The following is a 23086-nucleotide window of genomic DNA, read 5'->3' on the forward strand; positions in this document are numbered from 1 at the left end:
CACCCTACTTCCACTTTCCTACTTCTGCACCTTAATAAATAAATAAATCTGCATTAGTAAAGCACGAACTAATCACCCTTACGGGTCTCAAGGCACTGGGGGCCATCGTGGAAATTAAGGGCCAGATGTAGGTGGCCAAATACCGGTCGGTAGCGGCCGATTTTGGCCGTTACCGACTGGTATTTGGAGTTTTAGATGTAGGGGGCCTTAAAAATGACTGATTCGGTAAATTTACAGAATCTGTAATTTGAGATGTAGGTGGCACTGAAAACAGTGCCACAGGGCCTTAAGGATTTGTTATTTACCACCAACTACTAGTTGGTGGTAAATAACGAATACCTGTGTATATGCAAATCTGTGCATGTACACCTGTGCCATGTGGCACACATACATGCCCTAAGGACATGTATGTGTGTCAGATGGCACACAAGCCTGAATCAGGGGTGCAACAGGGTGTCAAAGTGACATCCTGCCACCCTTGACTATTCGGTAATTTTACCGAATCGGTATTTACCGATTCGGTAATTGCCATTGATTCCTATGGGCCTCAAAGCCCATAGGAATAAATGGCAATTACCGAATCGGTAAATACCGATTCTGTAATAACCGAATCTTAACGATTCGGTAATTGTTACCGAATATTTACCTACATGGCATTTACTGATTTGTAAATACCAAATCGGTAAAATTCAGTATTTACGAATCGGTAAATGCCATTTACCTACATCTGACCCCTAGTGAGCTATTGCCCAGAGTCGCATGGTGCTGAGCTGAGTTGCTGCCAGAGCCAGGGATCAAACCGTGAACTCTGTGCTCTAAAGTCAGCTGCCCTGGCCGCTGTACCACACCTCTCCACCATCTTCTTAACCCACCTCGACGCATCATGAGAAGGAACATATCATGTACAACATATTATTTATGTATTTCATAAGGCATTGTTTTGTCTCTAGTTATCTCACTTTAGGAACCACCCTACATTCCTACAAAGTATACGAAACAAATAGATGTTGCTCTTTTGTTAGTTACTGTTTGGGCAGAAACTGTTAGACTGTAAAACTTTAATTGTAAAATGTATTTATTTAGCGTGTATGACCTCCGAAGAGTGCTTTTTCAGTGAGTGACATGCTACTCTGGAATATTCCACATAAGCACAGTCATTGTCATGATTTGTTAGCACACAGAAGCCTTGTGAGATTGACTTCTCGCAGTCCTCGGTGATAGTACACAGCTACACAGAGGACATATAAACATGACCAAAAGCATCAGCAAGTGGTAGACATATGTGTTGCCAACCTTAGAGCTGTCTGACTCCTTACATTGTCCATATCCTGTAAAGGTAAAAACCTTGGCTGATTAGAAATAGTGGTATGCCCCTTGTGTCTGGCCTCTGCCCACCAGTGTGCAACTAGTCATAATATAAATATCTTGAGTGGTATACATTAGAGTGACTCTAGTCAGACCAATCCTGGACAATCCCTGGTGCTGGCATATTAGTCAAATAGATGCTTGACTTCACTCAGTATAGTCATTAAAAGTGCAGCGGTAAATCTACAGAGTAAACATTTTACTGTATATTTTAGATGTGACATTACCTCTGGATTTAAGAGCCCAGGCAAATAACTGGGGAATATACAACAGTCATCACATCCCTGCAAGTTTTTATAAATGTATGTGCATGGTGGTGCAGTGGTAATAGGTAATCTCTGATTATATTTCTTTGATATAATGCAGTATTATCACATTTAATTACCACAATATTGCCAGGGATGGGCGCAAGCCGGGGAGTTTCACTCTGCAGAACTCCGTGGAGTTACTTAAAAACTCAGCGAGATTCCATGGACAGAATTTGGCATGTCGTTCTGCCCGCGCTTACTTTTAGCACCAGGGTTCCCGGGGGCTTGTTCAGCATTCTGAAATCAGCGCAAATCACACCATGCACCAGAGGTTGCTGCTTCTTTCTGCTGCTCAAGTAGATTTTCTGCAGCTTTCTCAACGTGAATGGCAGCTTTCTCAAAGTAAACCTGCCACGACCGCCTGTGTTCTAGCACCCAAAAAGCACGATAGGGGACTGCAAATTCTCACCTGCCCTTGTCTACTTGACGTTGGCGAGCCGCACACAAATCCACCCTGGAAGTGATGGTGCAGAGTTGTATGTAAGTACCATTTCTGCATGCTGGTGTAACTTCCTTTATTCACACCTTCGAATGTGGATCCAGAGTTCTGCTAACTCTTTTATTTATATTCTATGATTTTACAATGGAAAACTACAGAGTTCAAATCATGCTGTGATTGTCAAAAACATATGTCGATAATGGACCCACATGAGTTGTGCCTTTTGGTGTTTGGGTTCTGAGCACAACTCCAAGTCAAACAATGAGTGCACCCTCATGCGCCAAACGGCTCGTGCTCTTGAGGCCAATCCCATGTCAGGTCTTCTTCGTGGTCGAAGTCATCCAGTAAATCAAAGTCAAAATGAAAGAGGAAACATTAGAAGGCGAAGTAGGATTGAATCCCATCCTGCCACTCTATCTAAAGAGGTCACAAGAGTATCAAAGTACCACGTGGCCTCACTCCTGATCCCCAAATTTGGAGCACATTCTGCAATTAATCGATATGTCACAAGTTCGACGGACCTCTGCCAATGTCAAAGCTGGTCAAGGCCTTTAAAGAGGCCATGCTGTGTTTTTTTCAGGCTCTTCCAGCTTCTTCTGACACGCCTTCAGGTCCCAGGGACCCACAAGTGTCTCTGGTTGGGTTGCGTGTTGGCGGAACAGTCCTCAGTGCCATCTAAGTTCCTAGATCCTGTCTCGGGTTCCACATTGACTCCCGTGCTGACTTCCACTCCGTTCCCTCTTTCATCAATGTCATTACAAACATCAACAGCACCAGAGGGGGTTTTGGTGCATACTCCAATATCCACCTTTGAGCCAAATTGATTTCAAACCTGAGCAAGGTCATGACTCCACTTGAGTGCTCCATGTTTCAACACATCCCCTGTACCACACAGCTGCTCTCAGAGGCTCCATAATCATTTAGCTCTGCCTCTGACCAGAGTTTACCACCACCCAAAGATGACAATGGTGATAAAGGGGAGGAATTACCCCCACATTGTGATGTTGACAGCGTATGCATGGACTTACAGGAGACCAAGGGGCTTAATACTTCTTCTGATAAAGGGTTAATTTTCCCCCTTGGGGTGCCAGTGGAAGAGAGTGATTCCTTTGTAATAATTTGATTTGCTGCTGAAGTCTAGGACCTACAACTTTCTTCTGTTGGAGTTTTGACAAATGTCCTTACAGAAGTCCTGCATGCTGGGCCTGTTTCCTCCTGATCCCTAACTCACATTCATCAAAGCACTAATTGGCACTGTGATGGGCACTTGATCTAAGCCTTGCTCTAGCCCATCACTGAACAAGTAGCTGGACATGTGCCACAGATGGGTGCCTGATGACTGTGTTTTCCTTACACAGCGTCCAACTCTTGAGAGTTTGGTGGTCCAAGCAACGGCCAGTATGGTAAATCATAATTCATTCCCCACGACCCACTGTCCCCAGACACAGAGTTGAAAAAGATTGAGGTGTTCTGAAAACAAATATTCTCTTCATCCAACATAGCATTATGGTTCATCAATTTAGTTTGCCTACAAGACCAAGATACACATAACTCTCGAACATGGCCAGCGAGATGTTGCCAGCAGTCTCAAAAGAATATAGGGCATCCTTGTCTCATACCATTGGAGAAGTGTGGCTCAGGGGTTAGAGGCGGCAGACCCGGAAGCTGAGATTGGCCCTGGACCAGGGTTCAATTCCCTGCCTCGGCGGGTCTTGGGCTCAAAAAATTCCACGGACTCGATAATTCTCGCTCCGGTGCCTTCTCAACTCACAGGTTCACACTCTGCGACTCTGGGCAATAGCTTGCTTAATCTCCACAACGGCCCCTCGCGGCGGGATGCCTGGCTTTCACCTTGTGAATACCCTGCCGGGGTTATCTCACAGGGGAATACCAGGACGGGTTCCCTAAGCAAGCGCCGGGAAACCCTTTGTGGGTAGCTGTGCGCTATATAAGCTCAAATACATTTACATTTACAAGGGCAGATTGTGGCTAAATGTGTCATTCATTCTGGCCTGGATACTACTGATTGCTTGGGGCAAGGTTTCCACACTAAGGTGATGCTCCATCTCCATGCGTGGATGCAATCGATAGGGTTTTCAGGAAATGTCCAAGCATTCCTTATGGATAAGCCTTTCGATGTATCCTGCCTATTCAGCAAAACCACTGGTTTTGCCTTAGAACTCTTTTTTTTAATTTCAAAAGTTTTTATTGGTTGTTTCAGAATAGACATATAAAAAGTAAATCCATTGGCATAATATGAGTCATAATTTTACGAATCAAAATTACTGTACGCTACAATATATCATAGTAAATGTCAGTACAAAAGTACATGGCTGGTATCTAGCCTAGAACAGTAGAGCACATATCTTATACTCAATAACAATTTAGTAACAGACATTGTATTTCAACAGCATTTTACTCATTCATGAAGGAGAATTTTCTACGATAATTAATAGTGCAATGAAGGGAGTCGGGGAGCATATGTTGGTGGGTCGTGGACGGTGTGTGGGCCATTCTAAGGTGGCTTATGTGACTTGAAGTAGTTATCAAGAGTCGACCATAATTTTCTCGTGGGAGGGCGCCACGGTGTCTGAAGGAGTGCAATATTGTCTGGTCCACGTAAGCTGATTATCCAATTCAGCCACCCTGCGTAGTTGGCCTTGCTGGTATCTTTCCAGTTGCTGAGGACTGTCTTAACCGCCGCCGAGAGGAGGAGGTCAAGTAATGCCTTATCGTCTGCATCAAGGGATGGGTCCTGGGTGAACCCGAAAACTAGGTAAGGGAGCTCTTTTACTGGTGAAATGTGGAATAGCTTTGAGATCAATTTGAATATCTTCCCCCAGAATTGTGCCACGCAGTCGCATTCTAGGATAATGTGTGACAAGTCACCCTCCGCGCGTTTGCAATTCCAGCAAAAGGCATCTGGGGTGAGGTTGTGTGCAAATAATCGCGCCGGGGTCCAGAAGGCCTTATGTAGGAGCCAGTATTTTGTCTGAGACAGCGTAGGGCTGATTTTGTGTCTCGTGCAAGATACCCATGTGTTGGTCCAATCTGAGTCTGTGATTGGCCTGGATGAAAGGTTATTCCAGAATTGTGTAATTGGGGCAGTAAGGCCAGATTGTTGGGGACGGCTGAGTCTATAGAGAAAGGAAACCTGGTGTCCTAGTCTGTTTAATCTGGCAAGGTATGGCGGGAGTGAGGGTGGTGTCGGGGAGAGTTTGGTTTTGGACAAAGCTGTTTTTACGTTTAGGAAGTTATAAAATTCAATTGGTGCAAGATCGTATTTGAGTTGTAAGTCACTGAAAGGAATAGGGTATGCCCCCGCAAACAGCTGGTATGGGAACAGTATGCCTTTTTTGATCCATGTCTCGTTGTGCATGGGTTTACCCTTGTACATAATGTTACGGTTGTCCCAAAGGGATTCCCATTGTGAGCCCGAATGCTGTTTTCTAGGATTCTATCAAACTTTAGGAGAGCAGATTTGGTGTTATGAAATATTGATTTTGAGTGGGTTAGCTTGTTTAGGTTAGATGAGAGAGCCGCGCTAGGGGAGATACCGTCTAGAATTTCCTCCTCAATTTCTAGCCATACTGGAGTATAGTCAGGTGAGGGAGCGAGCCAGTGGGCTCCTTGTTTGGCTAGGAATGCGGCCTCATACCTTTTAAAGTCTGGCAAATTGACCCCACCCGCGGATTTGTCTAAGCGAAGTTTTTTTATGCTGATTCTTGCTCTTTTCCCTTTCCATAGAAAATTAGAGATAGCCATGTCTAATTTGTGATAGAAGTCAGATGTGAGGTTTATGGGAGCATAGATATGAGGTAATTAACTAGAGGTGAAATCATCATCTTGATGGTCTCCACCCTACCCCACCAAGTAATGAATCGGGGGGACCACCCCTCTAGTTGGGTCTTGATTTTATTTAAAGTTATTTTTTCATTTCGATGGAGGGTCTCCATGAGGGAGTCACCAAACTCGATACCTAGGTATTTCACAAACTCTGGTTGCCAACATAGCCCTGAGTCTCCCAGCACCTCTTTGGGGGTTAAAATATTGAGTGGCTTGACCTCAGATTTATCCCGGTTGAGTTTGTACCCTGAATGGGAAGAGTAAGTATCTATGGTGGTCATTAGTGCAGTGATGGAAGATTCTGGTGATTCTGTTACAACCAGGATATCGTCCGCATAGGCGGCAAGTTTGACGCACTTATCTCCGAATTTCACACCTTTGATGCTTTCATTTTTTTTTATATGAGCAATTAGGGGTTCCATTGCCAAGAGGAAGAGTGGGGGGGAGAGGGGGCAGCCCTGTCTTGTCCCTTGTTCCAAGGGAAAGGGGTCCGACAATGAACCATTTATAGCAATGCGTGCGGAAGGTGAACGGTATAGGGCCATAACCAAATCAGTGAATGGTTCCCCCAGGTTAAAGGCGGACATGCAGCTCTTGAGAAAATACCAGGAGACTCTGTCGAACGCCTTCTCTGCGTCGAGAGTAATGGCTACGGCCGGGGCTGCGAGTATTCTGGCTTTTTCAATGACGTGACAGAGGATCCTCGTATTATCGTTGGACATGCGCTGTTTCATGAAGCCTACTTGTGATGTACTAATTAGCTTTGGGAGTTGTAAGTTTAGACGTGTGGCGAGGATCTTTGCGTAAATTTTGCAATCTAAGTTAATTAGGGAGATTGGCCTGTAATTTTTGGTTAGCAGAGGGTCTTTACCTTCTTTGGGTATGACTATGATGGTAGCTTCACTCATCGAATTGGTAATACCTTTTGTTACGCTAAAGGATTGGAAAAGTTTTAGGAGAGTTGGGCTCAGGGAGTTCGTGAGTTCTTTATAGAAGCTGGCTGAGAACCCCTCAGGGCCCGGTGCTTTCTTACATTTAAGCGTTTTAATGGACGCTGATACTTCCTGTAGGGTAATCGGGGAGTTCAGTGTGTCCTTGTCAACATCGTTGAGTTTAGGAAGACCCAGTGAGGTTAGGTATCTGTTACACTCTTCCGAGTTAAAGTCTAGGTTATTTTTGTACATGTCTTGATAAAATGATTTAAATGTATTGAGAATTAGGTTCTGCTTTGTTTGGATGACATTGTTGCTATCTTTAACTGAGGCGATGTTGAATTGCTTATTTTTATGTTTTAGATATGACGCTAAAATCTTTCCAGCTTTGTTGCCCTCACACGTTCTTAGAGCCTTAAACTTATTGACCCAGACCCCTGCCCTTCTACTGAGTATCGAGTTGTATTCATATTTGAGTTTGGTGAGGTCTTTTAAAATCATCGAGTTTTGAAGATCTGCCATATGGGCGGTTTCCAGCTTTTTGATGTTACCTTCCAGAGTGGACAAATCTTTGTTTAATTTGTTGTTAGCTTGAGCTCGAATGCCTATTATTACTCCTCTCAGAGTGGCTTTGAGTGCCTCCCAAACATTCGCTATGTCTGAGTCAGGGGTGTCATTAAGTTTGAGGTAGTCTAGGATGGCTTCCTCGATCTTTTGTTTGTTTTCCGGCTCAGAAAATATTTCGTCATTGAATCTCCATCTTTTAGGGGGGAGAATGGAACTGGAGCCCACTAGTTTGGTCTGTATGCTTGAGTGGTCGGAAATCAATTTAGGGGCAATACTGGTTTCTTCGATGAGGTGAGTGAAGGGGCTAATAATGAGGATATAATCTATCCTCGAGTAGGAATTGTGAGGAGGCGAGTAGAAGGTGTAATCTCGGCCGTCAGGGTGTTGGAGTCTCCATGAGTCGTGTAGGTTGAATCTGGAGCATAGGCGGTGTAAACTAGTATGCGAACGTGTAGGGTGGTAGGCGCAATTCGAGTGACGATCGGTAATTGGGTCTAGTGGCAGGTTGAAGTCACCACCCATAATTAGTAGTTCTCCCTGGGGTATGCATTCTAGGGTCGGGGCTAGTGAATCCCAAAACTCTGGATCGTCATTGTTGGGGCCATATACGTTCATGACATGGATATGATCTTCGTTTCTCTGAAGGTGTGCCATGACGAAGCGGCCGTTATTATCGTGAGTGTGTGAAACTACGGAGATGTTGGATTTCTTAGCTATTAGTGTAAGAACCCCCCTCTTTTTGCTAACCGCTGGAGAGCAAAGATTGTGAGATATCCAATGTTGGTTTATAAAGTCAGCGTCATCTTTTGACAGTTTAGTCTCCTGCAGGAGTAGGATGTCGCCCTTGGATTTGGACAGATCCTCCAGAACTTTTCTCCTCTTGACCGGGTGATTGAGACCTTTAACATTGAGGGAAACAATATTAAGGCCCTCCGAGATAGATGTATTACGAGTCATTGGTTACTATGGTGTCGCTCTTGTTCAGGTGTTATATTGTTGAAGAGTAGGTTAGAGAGTGGTTGGTGTGTGTTGAGTATGAATGAGTAAGCTGCTTCATTGGTTCTGTTCCGTCTCTCGTGTATTGCTGTTACAATGGTGTCGATTGAGTAGGCATATTTCGGGTTTGTGGTAAACATGGTACTGTAGACTATTTCTGGGGATAGGCTAATAGCACGATAGGTTAGATCACTGTGAGTGCTCTGCGAGGGCCCCCATGAAATATCGGAAAGCAGTACTTTTGTAGACATACAGTTGAGAAAAAGCATTAACCTCAAATAAAGAAAGCATGCTGAAAAAAACCAGAGTTTTTTCTTCCCCTTCCCCCCCTTCCCTCCTTCCCCCTCCCCCTCCCCCCTTCCTCCCTCCCTCTCCTTCCCTCCCCCCTCCCACGTCCCCTCTCAAAAGAACGTGGGAACTGCGACGGCATTGCCATCCATCTGCGACGCAGGAAGGGATTAGAATGGTGGGTGTAACAGGGAACAGGCAACTAACAATATTCAATAGCTGTATGTAGTAAGCAGTATATAGTAGTGTTTGAGACACTGATAAAGCGTATGATCATGAAACTTGAAACTTAACTAAGCAGTGAAGTTTAAAAACTTACTAAATAAGAGTATTAAGGAAAAGGTATTTGAACATGACCATTTAGACACGCATACTGTATACATGTTATATGTGTAAATGTAAATGTACATGTATTTATATAGCGCAAATCGCCCACATCGCAGGCATCTATGCGCTTGCTTAGGGAACCCGTCCTGGTATTCCCCTGTGAGATACCCCGGCAGGGTATCCACAAGGTGAAAGCCAGGCATCCCGCCACAAGGGGCCGTTGTGGAGATTAAGCAAGCTATTGCCCAGAGTCGCAGAGTGTGAACCCGTGAGTCGAGTAGGCACCGGAGCGAGAATTATCGAGTCCGTGGAATTATTGAGCCCAACCCCCGTCGGGGCGGGGAATTGAACCCTGGTCCAGGGCCGATCTCAGCTTCCGGGTCTGCCGCCTCTAACCCCTGAGCCACACTTCTCAATGTGTAATCAAAAGGCATGCGCAATCAAAAGACAAGATGACATGAGGGGACTTTCTATAGGTACATATATAGTCTCTGAGAATCACTGAGTCCCTGGTAGGTTCATGGTGTTAAAGGTGATGGAGCAGAGCATACGCCCCGATTTTGGATCAAAGAGCACAAAGCGAGTTCCATTCTAAAACACTTGATAAGGATATTAGTGGATGTGCAGGTGACCTCGGTGTGAACATTCAGCGGTCTTACCTGACGGAGTCAATCAGATCCATTCAAAACATCAACAGAAACTGAAGCGGAAGAGGCAGCAGAATGTTCGGCTGCTCAAGGGTGAATACTATTTCGACTTACTATCTACTGTAAAAGATACTGAACAATGAGAACACTAGGAACTTCAAGTTAGAGGCTTGAGATTGTTATGTCAGAGTCACCCATGACCAGAACCCGAGTTTATATTTTCTTGCGAGTTGGTCTTCCGTTTGTTTGAAGAGCCGTTGGACAAGTCCATGCTCTGCGGTGGAGAGTCTCCAATGAATTGTGCCAGTGCGTTGGGGTCCGTGAAGAATTTCGGTTTATTCCTGTATGGTGACTCTGAATTTCGCCGGTCCAACGAAGGAGTACTGAATGCCTTTCGATCTAAGTTTTTCTCTCAGGGCCAGGAAGCCCTTCCGGACTTCGAGTGTGTCTTTCGAGTAGTCCTGGGTGAAAGTTATATTATGGCCTTCCCAAGTGATTTTGTGATTGCGTCTTGCGAATTGAAGTATAGCTTCCGTATGCTGGTACCTCAGTGGTTTGCATATCAGTGGACGCAGGCCTCTGTAACTGTGAGGGATGTAGCTGGGAACTCTGTGGGCTCTGTCGAGTTCAAACTCGTGGTGGAAGGAAATCCCTGTTATCTTCGGAATCCAAGCTTCTAGAAAGTCTACACAGGAATTCGCATCTTTCTCTGCATTTTCTGGGATTCCAAAAATGCGCACTTTGCCCCTTCTGTTTCTGTCCTCCAACTCCGCTAACTGGCGTCTGAGCTGGTCCGTTGATCCCTGGAGTTGCTGTATGGAAGTGGATGCAGTATTGGTTTTATCTTTCAAGTCACTAATTCTCTGTTCTGCTTCATCTATGCTTTTGTGTACAGAGCTCATGTCAGCTCTAATTGCAGTAAGTTCCAGCTGCAAAGTGTCAGTGTTGGATTTGGTTGACTTTGCTAGATCGTGTACTTCTGCTAGTTTTTTCAGGATTACCTCTAGGGTGCTACTGACGTCCGCCCTCGATTTAATAGGAGAGTCCGACAATGAGGGTTCCGGTTTCACCTTTTTGTTGTTCTTCTTCTCGTCTCTGTCTGCCATTTTGGAGGAGATTTGTGTGTGGTTGGAGCTATTGCAGTGGCCTTCCAGCTTGCGAGAAATCACAGGATGACCTGTAGGATGTCAGAGCGCTGGCCGAGTCAGATTGACTGTCAGAGACCCCAAGGTTGTGACATAGGTCTCGGAGTTCTGTCAGGTAGCTACGTCGTGCTCCAGATAAGGGTCGAGTCTCTTGTGCTTTAGCTTTGGCTTTCACAATGGAGTGTGCAGTAAGCTAGTACTTCTCAGAAAAGTACATTTTTGAATGTTAGGTAATGCTCATTCGTCCTGCACTACTTGTGATTGCAATTCTGATTGTGACTGCACCCCCATGTGGTATTGTGACATAAGAGATGGTAGGTTGAGCTACAGCACTTTGGGACTGCAGGGCTAATTGTACAAAGATCGCATAATGCTCAAAGTTCATAGATTCCACTTTACATTGCTGTTTTCGCGCCCAAAAAGTCGGTAGAATTGAGCACAGTCGCCATTTTGGGGTCAGGCGGTAGTGAAGGTAGGCTCCTCCAAGTTTTAGTCAAAACGCTGGTTAAAATGCGCTCTCACAATCAGGGGACTCCCTCATAAAGGTGCAGGGTGAAGTCGCTATGCCCTTGAAGCGATTCGCTGGGTAATTGCGGTGATACAGCGCATTTAGAGTGATCTACGCTCGAGGCTGATAGCAGGCGGCCATCTTAGGGTCAGGCAGGCAGTCGGGCATAAGGAATCGCCGGTATTTATGGTCTACGCCGGTTAAATGAAGATATCCCCCACCGGAGAGCCAAGCATCGAGTAGAGTAACCTCTAAGGCTCACCTCTTCTCCGTGTGAGTCACTTAGATCCGCCGTTGCTCGCTATGAGACGAGCAGCTTACCAGTGCGCTGCTCCGGGGTTCATCCTTGGTCGCGTGGCAGCAAGTTGGTAAAAAAGGTGTAACCCGCGGGAATTATGCGCCCAAATTTACACGGAGTGTGCCTCAGAGCATCCGAAGCCCGATTCTTCCTTCCATTCGGCTTCAGGGTTAGTTTAGCGTCCCTAGAATCGTGAAGTCCGCTCCCCTGCGCAGCAGTGAACAGGCTAGGCGGCCATTACCAGCGCCGTCCAAGCCACACCCCCCTGCCTTAGAACTCTTTAAGGAAGGTTGGCCCACCCTGCCTTCTTTGAAACTCTTGACTCCTGCAAGACACTTTCCTCACCAGTTTCAGCCTTTCCTGGTCTACCACATAGGGTTGGTGAACAGGCCATGCCAGCCCCCTCCACCTATTCTTTTCATGGCTGGGAACGGGGATCTGGCAAGCTATGTACATATCACCAGCAGCTTTGATCTTCCCGGGCTTCCTCCCCAGCAGCATCCGCTTTAGTTTGCCCTTAGTAGTACACTACCACCCTCTGAGAGGAAGGATCCAATACTTCCTCCCAGGACGGCAATGCATTGCATACAACAGGTGTGTGTGTCCTTCAGATCATTCAGCAGGTCTATGTCCTTCAGTGTATTTCTGACCTGCCGCAGCATATCGCCATTGTCTAACCCAGGGTGGTGTGGAGTGCAAAAAACGATGGATTTGGGCCCAGATCTTTTGACTGGGTTGAATGTGTGACATTGATCCACATTCGGTCCATCACCTGTTTTGTTTGCAATTGCCGCCATAAGTGTGCTGGGGATGCTCAGACGTGGGTCCCAGGCACTCCACACCACTGGAGTCAAGCTAGCCGGGCTGATGAGAGGTGTTACCTTGAAACCGGTCCGGTCCACGGATGCTTGATTCCGTTCTGGGAAGGACATGGCTTTTGTAGTTCGGACTGGACTGTTCCCATGGGGCACAGGGTCAGAGCTGATTTGCATATCGCCATTGTCTAACCCAGGGTGGTGTGGAGTGCAAAAAAACGATGGATTTGGGCCCAGATCTTTTGACTGGGTTGAATGTGTGACATTGATCCACATTCGGTCCATCACCTGTTTTGTTTGCAATTGCCGCCATAAGTGTGCTGGGGATGCTCAGACGTGGGTCCCAGGCACTCCACACCACTGGAGTCAAGCTAGCCGGGCTGATGAGAGGTGTTACCTCGAAACCGGTCCGGTCCTCGGATGCTTGATTCCGTTCTGGGAAGGACATGGCTTTTGTAGTTCGGACTGGACTGTTCCCATGGGGCACAGGGTCAGAGCTGATTTGCATATCGCCATTGTTTAACCCAGGGTGGTGTGGAGTGCAAAAAAACGATGGATTTGGGCCCAGATCTTTTGACTGGGTTGAATGTGTGACATTGATCCACATTCGGTCCATCACCTGTTTTGTTTGCAATTGCTGCCATAAGTGTGCTGGGGATGCTCAGACGTGGGTCCCAGGCACTCCACACCACTGGAGTCAAGCTAGCCGGGCTGATGAGAGGTGTTACCTCGAAACCGGTCCGGTCCTCGGATGCTTGATTCCGTTCTGGGAAGGACATGGCTTTTGTAGTTCGGACTGGACTGTTCCCATGGGGCACAGGGTCAGAGCTGATTTGCATATCGCCATTGTCTAGCCCAGGGTGGTGTGGAGTGCAAAAAAACGATGTATTTGGGCCCAGATCTTTTGACTGGGTTGAATGTGTGACATTGATCCACATTCGGTCCATCACCTGTTTTGTTTGCAATTGCCGCCATAAGTGTGCTGGGGATGCTCAGACGTGGGTCCCAGGCACTCCACACCACTGGAGTCAAGCTAGCCGGGCTGATGAGAGGTGTTACCTCGAAACCGGTCCGGTCCTCGGATGCTTGATTCCGTTCTGGGAAGGACATGGCTTTTGTAGTTCGGACTGGACTGTTCCCATGGGGCACAGGGTCAGAGCTGATTTGCATATCGCCAGGCCCGGACTGGCCGTTGCGGGCACCGGGCAATCCCCCGGTGGGCCGCATGTTTTGGGGCCGGTTTTGGGCCCCTGGGGGGCCGTTTTTGTTACAGGGCCGTTTTTGCAGCAAAAACGGCCCTGTAACAAAAACGGCCGAAAACCGGCCCTGGCACAGAGCGCTGTCGCGCCCCCCCTTCCCCCTCCTCCCCCCAGAGGGGGGTGGGGGGGCCGGCCGAGCACTTTGCCAGGGCCGGTTCTGGTTCCCAGTCCGGCCCTGCATATCGCCATTGTCTAACCCAGGGTGGTGTGGAGTGCAAAAAAACGATGGATTTGGGCCCAGATCTTTTGACTGGGTTGAATGTGTGACATTGATCCACATTCGGTCCATCACCTGTTTTGTTTGCAATTGCCGCCATAAGTGTGCTGGGGATGCTCAGACGTGGGTCCCAGGCACTCCACACCACTGGAGTCAAGCTAGCCGGGCTGATGAGAGGTGTTACCTCGAAACCGGTCCGGTCCTCGGATGCTTGATTCCGTTCTGGGAAGGACATGGCTTTTGTAGTTCGCACTGGACTGTTCCCATGGGGCACAGGGTCAGAGCTGATTTGCATATCGCCATTGTCTAACCGAGGGTGGTGTGGAGTGCAAAAAAACGATGGATTTGGGCCCAGATCTTTTGACTGGGTTGAATGTGTGACATTGATCCACATTCGGTCCATCACCTGTTTTGTTTGCAATTGCCGCCATAAGTGTGCTGGGGATGCTCAGACGTGGGTCCCAGGCACTCCACACCACTGGAGTCAAGCTAGCCGGGCTGATGAGAGGTGTTACCTCGAAACCGGTCCGGTCCTCGGATGCTTGATTCCGTTCTGGGAAGGACATGGCTTTTGTAGTTCGGACTGGACTGTTCCCATGGGGCACAGGGTCAGAGCTGATTTGCATATCGCCATTGTCTAACCCAGGGTGGTGTGGAGTGCAAAAAAACGATGGATTTGGGCCCAGATCTTTTGACTGGGTTGAATGTGTGACATTGAACCACATTCGGTCCATCACCTGTTTTGTTTGCAATTGCAGCATCATCTCACATCAGAACGGCTCTGAGGAGAGAACCTACTAATCTTACTGCAAGTGATGAAAGCTCTACTTTCCAACTGGGCCAATGAGAGGGTTCTGAACTCCGAAATAGGGACAATTTATTACTCTTGCTATTTACTTTTATGAAAAATAACAAGAGGCCTTCAGCCTATTTTAGACCTTCAACCCTGAATGCCTTACTACAGAAGGCAAAATTGAAAATGCTCATGCTGGCCCAGATTCCGTCTGCCCCTGGATCTGGGTGACTGGATGTTCTCCAGGGCCCATCTTACAGTCCCTCAGATGGTACCTAAGATTTAATGTTGGCAAAGAGTATTTTAATTTTTTTAAAACATATTTTATTAAGTTTTACAACGTATACATTTAAGACATAGCTGGTACACCATTTGCTTGTTATGCATCTTCACCTGGTAGCAAGCATGTCTGCAAGAGTATTTTCAGCGTGTTATTCTCCCCTTCAGCATTACAAGAGCCCCCCAGCTGTTCATGAAAGGGATGGCTGTGGTCACCGCCCAGCATCAGAGGGTGAAGATACTAGCTTTCCCCTGCTTTTATGACTGGCTGTTAAAGGCAGACTCACCACAGTCAGTTGTAGACCACCACCAGACAACAGCAAACATCCTGATTTTGTTGGGGTTCTCGATCAGTGAGCTGAAGTTGCATCTTTGCAGGGACTTGCTTTTATAAGAGCTATCTTTTACACAGTGTGGTTCAGAGCCTTTTCCTCCTTTCAGGTTAGCATTTTAGACTCAGTCTTGGATCTTGTTGATAACAGTTTTGACACTTTTTGGCCTGATGGGTCCTGCTATGGTGGCTATGCCATGTAGAATATATGGGTTTTGCAGGGGAAGTGGAAGCCTCAATGTGCCCAGCATCAAGGAAATCTGTCAGATGCCATCCAAGTTTCAGAGATAACTGCAAAAGACCTAAAGAGGTGGCTGCTCAACCACAATCTGACCAGTGGCAGGTGGAGATCAGAGGACTTTAGTCTCCAGTGGAAACTCGGCTCCATATTGGAAGCCTTCCTGCCATCCATCAAGGAGAGGCAAGTTCTCACAGACAATACCACCACCATGTGGTACTGCATCAAGCAGGGTGGAGTGGAGTACTGCCTCCGGTGTCAGGATGCTCTGCACCTTTGGAGCTGGTTGGAATGTCAGGGCATCTCCCTGATTGTGAGTGATCTGGCTGGATCCTTGAATGCCAGGTTGACAGTACCTGGTAGATCACAAATGACCTCTGCACCCCAAGGTGGTACAGGGTGTCATCCAACTGTGGGGGGAACCTTATCTACATCTCTTTACCACCGTCAAGAACATGCAGTGTCCAAACCTTTGCACATTTGAGTAACTGCCGGACATGCATTTCGGCTCCCAACCCACCTGCCCAGAGCTCTGAAGAAGATCAGGAAGAACCGGGCCCAAGTCATCCTAGTGTCTTCAGATTGGCCATGCCAGCCTGGTACCCAAAACATCTGGGCATGAGCGTCTGCCCTCCATTCAAACTTCAGAAGGATTTCAGGGTTCTCCACCCAAACCTAAGCAAACTGCACCTCCATCTGTGGAGATTGAGGAGCAGCAGTTGACTGCATTTGAATTGCTTGGTGAAGTTGTTGATGTGCTCTTGGCTGCTAGGCACCCTTCCACAAAGTTTATTTACGATGGGCGCTGGGGCAAATTTGTGGCCTAATATGGTGTTGATAAGACAAATTCTTAACTAGCTAAACTTTTGGATATTTCCGTATTTGTTTAGTGTTTGGAAAAGCAAGGTCTTGCAGTACGCACTATTAAAGGTTATTTGTTGCCTCTTTCTGCCTTTCTGCATCTACCGAACCAGCCGTCCTTGTTCAAATCCCCTATTGTTATTCATTGTTTTAAAGGTTTGACACACGTCTCCTCGAAAACCATTTGTGATGCAATTGTGGGACCTTAATTTTGTCCTGACATTTCTCATGTGTACGTCCTTTGAGCTGATGCACAGCTCAGCTGCACACTCCTGGCTTCGAAACCCTAAAGTTTGCTATGCTCATCGCTATCACTTAAGCTCATTGCCTGAGTGAATTCCAGTCTCTCTCTGTGCAGCCGCCCTACACAACTTTTGTTTCTAGACAAACTGTTGCGGAGGATCCGACGGCCATCTTACTGAAGGTCATGACTTCTTTGCATGTTGTGCAAGCCATCACTTTCCCAGTGTTCTTTGGCCCACCCGTCAAAAGAGGAAGAGACAACTAAAAGAGCTTTAGGCTTTTACATCAATCACACCAAAGGCCTCTGGGTGGACGAGCAGCTTTTTGTAGGATTCTCTGGGGGAAAGAAAGAAAAAGCAGTGCAGAAAAGGACTCTGTTCAGGTGGATAGGCCTCTGTATTAAGATCTGTTGTGCATTGGCCATAAAGCAGCAGCCTCCAGAACAATTGAGGGCCAATTCCACCAAGGCTGCCACCACTGTGATGCCAAATGGGCTGCCTTTCTTTGACATCTGCCAGGCTGCGGCATGAGCAGTAGTACACATGTTCAGAAAGTACTACTGAGCCGGTATGATTGGAAGGGCATTTCGCCCATTAAGTCAGACAAGATTTTCTAGTTTGAGCAGACTTCACAGACCCTCCATCTTTGGCAGGTACTGCTTTGGTATCTAGTCTAAGGGGAAGGAATTTGTGCCTAGAAGCATCCATCAAAAGAACAAGTTTCTTACCTTATGGAACCCTGTTTCCGGTGATCCCTTATTGTCATGCCAACTCCTTCTGTGGATGGCCTTGTCTTCCCATCTAACAAGGTCCCAAATTAGAGTCCTGCACTCTGATACCTCCAAATGTCGTGTGTCCTGTGCCCGAGGGCATTGAAAGACTCAAGCAAAAACGAATGTGTGCAGGAGTGGCACTTATACTCTGCACTGCTCTGCCTCTTCCAGAGCACAACAAAGCCAACACTGAGCCAAAGGTCACCACCTACAAGTGCACAGAAGCTCTGCTACGAAAGGTTTTCTGATGTAGTTTGGTGCCTGGGGAATATTCTAAAGGTGAGGAAATTGCAGGTAGATAGATAGAGTACACTCCAAAAAGAGCATTACTGGAGGTAAGTAACGTATTCATTACAACCATTTACTACAGCATTTGAAATTAGGCTGAACGTGTTTTATAAAATGTGCTCATGTTACCAATTGTACTTTTTAGTACTTTTATGCAGCTTTGTTTCTATTTTTTTTATTCTATATATCCATATCCAAAATATCTATGTGGCTTCCATCATTTAACAGTGTTCTAAACAATGTCTTGTGTCCCTAATCTTATCTTATTCATTAGGTCACTGTAAATATTCTTGAAGCTAATGATGAAAAACCCATTTGTGTGCCAAATGCATATACCCTATCCGTGCCAGTGACTCAAGCAGTTGGAACAAGCATTCAAAACTTTAAGTTGTCATGTATCGACCGGGATTCTGGTCCCACATCATTTCGCTACTTCATTAACTCAGGTATGTCATTTTTCTTGCAGTTGTGGTGGCCAAAATGTTAGGCAAATGCTTTAAGGCAAACAGAAATAAATACATAAAAAGACCAGTGCGTCAATATGCTACCTTGTGCAACTGTACTGCTCCTAATAAGTTTTTTGATTTTCTCCTATTTGCTGACACTAGAAATGCATGGGGTCTGTCTCACAATACATCACACTCTTTTTTTTCACTGAGGGGCACCAGGGAGAGTACCCACATGTATTTTCGATCCTTGCTTTATAAACAGAGTAACACAAGGCTTACAAAGGTTGTCAGTCAGCTAACTTGCTGATAAAGCAATGGATTTAGGCCCCAATAGAATATGTGCATTTGTGGACAAGTAAATAACTGACTTGGACCTGTTGCTTGTAAATGAATTTTATCCATACCTAAACTGAAAGCTGGAATTTACAACTCTCAAAGTTAGAATTCTGAACTATACTGGTCAAATTGTAATATTGGTAAGGGTTTAATGGAGTGGAGATCTCTCAAAAGGCGAAGAAGAAGGTGGCCTTCTAGAAAGTCGTCCGACACTGGGATTGTCCCTAGTGGGAACACAAGGTCCTTGGTGTAGATGCCGTCGAGTGGTCAATGATTATTTTAATCGGGCTGGCTGTGGAGAGAGGGGGGACCAGTGCTATAGAGGGCAAAACGAATGGTGGGAGTTACCTCTGGGTTGTTTAAACATGGTCTATAAAAACCACAGGGCTCTGTGGGATGCTGGGGCAGACAGGAGCTTTCCAATAGGGTGACACACAACCGAGGCAACCACAAGGAGCTTAAATGAGCTGCCTTTCTTGTGATGAACAGTGGTTCTCCAATGAACCAGAATGAGTCTTTCTGTAGAGAAGTGGTGAATACATTGGGTGGATAAATTAAGACTTGGCATGGGGAAGACTGAATGTGATCTTCCAGCTGACCAAAAGCAGTGTTTTCCCAAAACATCAAAGCCAAGTAATCCTGCTGAGCATTTTGTCCAATGATGCTCTGCCTCCCTAACTGTATCAAATGATGGGCTCTCTTGGGAACATTTTAAGAATAATGAAAAATATAAAGTAAAGAAAAGGTAAACCTTCTTTGTGGATATGATACTTGGCTCACATTCATTCCTTTTGGCACACTAGTGAGGACTTGTGTTTCTCTCTTCTTTTTGTAGGTTGCTTCTCTTTAAATATTTTTTGACAATTTGTCCTGATGATGGCCCAGGTCACTTTTACCAAAATGGTTGAAACCTTGACTTCATTGATCCTAATACGGACTGTACTAATTGTTAAAGGTCTTTCTTTTAGATTTGAAAACTTTTTTTCGTTGATTGACAGATTTTTACATTTATTGTTCTTGTATGTGTAGTCTATTATTCTCAATGTTGTGTTATTTTTGATGGCACCTGTACGTCACCATTTTTTGTTGTGTCTTTATAGAATGCATTTTTTGTTATAATTGATTGTGACATTGATTTAAGCATTTAAACTAAACAATGGCTAGCGCATAGTCATCTGTTGTTATATATCCTCAAAACAGAATTCCTCCTGATTGCTCGGTCCTTAATTGGTGGAGATCCTTGATTAGAAAAACAAATATGTGCCCTGGGGTGGAAATGGTTATATTCCCCACGGTTTCAATGGGAAGTGGATAGTGGCAGAGGAGGGAGTCATCTGTTTTTAACGAATATGCCCTGGTTTCAGGCCCCGGCACTGCATGCTTCTGGGAGGAACTTCTGCCCAGCCCTACGTATAAAATGCCACATACAGGGGCTCATTATGATCGCGGACGGACTTGAGTCCGTCCGCGACCATAGAGGAGGAGGGAACCTCTGCATGGCCTGCGGAGTTCCCTCCTGTCAAATTAGGATGTGACCGCCACCCTGGCGGTCACATCCTCTATTTTTAACATTGCGGCGGGTGTGGCTTCAAGCTGCACCCGCAGCATTGTTAAAAATGCACACATTGCATTTGTATGTAGAAAGTGGCAGGCACCGTGCGGTGCCTGCCGTTTTCTGCATACAAATGCAGGGGGGTACCATAGGTACCCCCCATGTGCACCCCCCCTTCACCTAGGGGGCCCGGAACGGGCCCCCGCAGTGAAGTTACACATGCTTTTCCATGGCAGAAAAGCCGCCGTGGAAAGGCATCTGTTTTACACCATCCTAATGTGGCTGGCGGTGTCTGATAGACACCGCCAGCCACGTTACAGCTTTTCCGCCGCGGTTGTAAGTCAACCACGGCGGAAAAGCGGCGGACTGAAACCAGGACCCACCAGCCATCCTAATGTGGCGGTGGGTCTTTGGTGGGTCCGTAGAGGATTTTCCGCATTCTCCGGGCCGGCGGTGGCTTCCGCCGGCCCGGAGGATGTGGAAAATTCTCCATCATAATCAGCCCCACAGTGTCCATAATGGTATGTGAGTTCCCTGGTCAGAAGAGTAACTGGCTTTGGTTATTTTTTCCTAGCAGCGATGGCAGTGGGTACCAATATTCCAGTCAAAAAGCCCAATAGTCAGTAAAAGTGATAAATTATGCTTTGTCTGTGGTGTGGTGGTAGCTTCTCTTTGAGAGTGGTTTTCTGTTTTTAGTTTAAGAAATGCCTAAGTAGGTATATGCATTGGGAACAGTCCCTCCGGAAGGGGAAGAACCACTCCACAGTATTTCTAATTTGTGTCTGGGTAGCAAGGGAGGCTTGAAAATGCTGAGCGAGTCAACACTTTAAGCAATGATGCAATGTCTACAAAGCGATTAAGAGGCTATGAGTAGGATACTATCAATCCTCCATGATGTAGCCAAAGAACATGAATCCATTGAGAATGTATAGTGGTGGTATAGGCTTACTGGTTTACATACTTTAAAGCATACATGAAAGCAGTAGTTTCCTTTTTTCGATGGTTGGAGACATAATCAACTGACTTTTGTGATTGCATATTATTGTGCACATTCCACCCACACCCAGAAAATAACTCAGATCTCTGACATATGGGCTTGAAGCAGACAAGTAAAAGAACTTCCGAATGGATCTGCACAAAAGTTTGCAGATTGCCTAGCATAGTCAGCTAAGGTCTGATATGCCAATTTTTGTGAAGATCTGTGAAGAGGAAAAAGTTAGTTAAAGAGGCTGGGGCTCAAAAAAGTTGTGTTTTCTAAAGCGGCGATAATTTTATCTCCGGGACTTGATGATATGCCCCTTGGTATTAAAGTAGAACTTCAAATAAAAAGTTGGCTTTCACTCATTTAGTGTAAATCCTTTAATTCATTTTTGCGCTGGGTGGGTTCCAAAGAGTTAACACTTGTGATTCAGAAAATCATGAATACTGATGATTGGATTTTTTTTTTCTCAAATTTGATTAGCTGATGAGGGTAATTTCATTTTTCCCCACCACCCTAAAATCCACATACTTAATAAAATTGCAATTTAAAACAAATTCCACAGCCAGGTGGGTGCACCATAGGAGGTGCTCGAACCCAGAGGCGTGTCGGAGGGAGGGGGGTATGGAAGAGAGGAGGCACCCAAAGCATTGCGAAAAAGCCACAAAAATGCAAAAACATTTACCTGTGAAATATGGTTTAGTTACATATATATATTTATATTTATATGTATATATACACACATATACATATGTGTATGTATATATATATATATATATATATATATATATATAGAGAGAGAGAGAGAGAGAGAGAGAGAGAGAGAGAGAGAGAGAGAGGTAGGTGGAGGGAGAGAGGGAGGAGAAAGAGAGACACAGAGAGTGTGTGTGTGAGAGAGAGAGAGAGAGAGAATACATAACAGGTAAGCCTACATTGCCATCAAGAGTTCTGCAGATGTTTATAAACATGAACTCCAAGATGGCAATATAGGACCATATAACACGTTACCCATAACATATTTTTTATATTACATGGTTGATTGATCTTAGTACAGTTCAGAAAGATTTGGAACATTTAAACATAATTTGTTTAGTATTCATTACTTTCCAGAGACTATAGGTATGTCTGTTAATGTTTTGATAATGTGTGTGTTTGTGCTAATATAATATTTAAAACATGTTTTATGCAGCAATGTGTATTATTGTAGACCACGTTTTAAATGCATAGCTCATTGTAAGGAAATTGAAAACATTCATTATAAAATGGACTTTTCATATATAGTATATTGTCACTACAAAGTGGGTGAACAAGACATATATATGGAAAGAAAATAGAGGGCAATATAGTCCAGTGTTGACTTTTGATGATAATGTTCTGTGTTTACAATGTTTATTTTCATGTATTGGGGAGGCTTCACTGATTGCTTGCATCTGCTATGGACCCGCAAGGGTGAACTTTTAAGGTTTGCTGAGTAATGCTCTGATAGACCAGCACTGACAAAATGGCCATCTATGTAATGTGGGGAAGCTAAACGTCCTTCAAAATAATTCAGTACTGTGAATTACAGGACTTATTTCAGTTACAATCTCTTTTCTGGGAAATACAAGCTTTGAAACCACTAGGAAACTTTCAATAAGAAGGCTTAACCATGTATATATATACACATACATATGTTTGTGTGTGTGTGTGTATATATATATATATATATATATATATATTTTTTTTTTTCTTTTTCCAACACTTGGTCACCTTTCCACACTGGACCAATTTCAATAGAGAGCACTCTGAGCCATTATACGTAGTCCAATTTGCTGTATTTATTTTCGTGCTGCAGCCTAAGTTAACAAACGCGTTTGGGCGGTGCCGCCTTCGTCAGTGTAAACGTATGGTGTGAACAGGTGAATTTAAATAAAGTTGTGCTTTACAAAATTTCATGTGCATAGAAAGTGACATAGTGTGTCTTAAACAAAGAAAACAAAATTGAAGATCGCTTCGTGCTTGGTCGCCA

General features: G+C 45.3%; 1 protein-coding gene across 1 annotated transcript in view; it reads left to right on the top strand.

Annotated features, from left to right (window-relative positions):
- Positions 1-23086, top strand: part of CDHR3 (cadherin related family member 3) — a 225264-nt gene that overhangs the window by 191837 nt on the left and 10341 nt on the right. The window contains exon 13 of the mRNA XM_086929671.1: positions 18037-18208. Coding sequence (XP_086785797.1) covers positions 18037-18208 — 172 coding nt within the window. The remainder of the gene's footprint in view (positions 1-18036; positions 18209-23086) is intronic.

Source organism: Lissotriton vulgaris, chromosome 1_1, assembly GCF_964263255.1.
Source record: "Lissotriton vulgaris chromosome 1_1, aLisVul1.2, whole genome shotgun sequence".
Lineage (NCBI taxonomy): Eukaryota > Metazoa > Chordata > Amphibia > Caudata > Salamandridae > Lissotriton > Lissotriton vulgaris.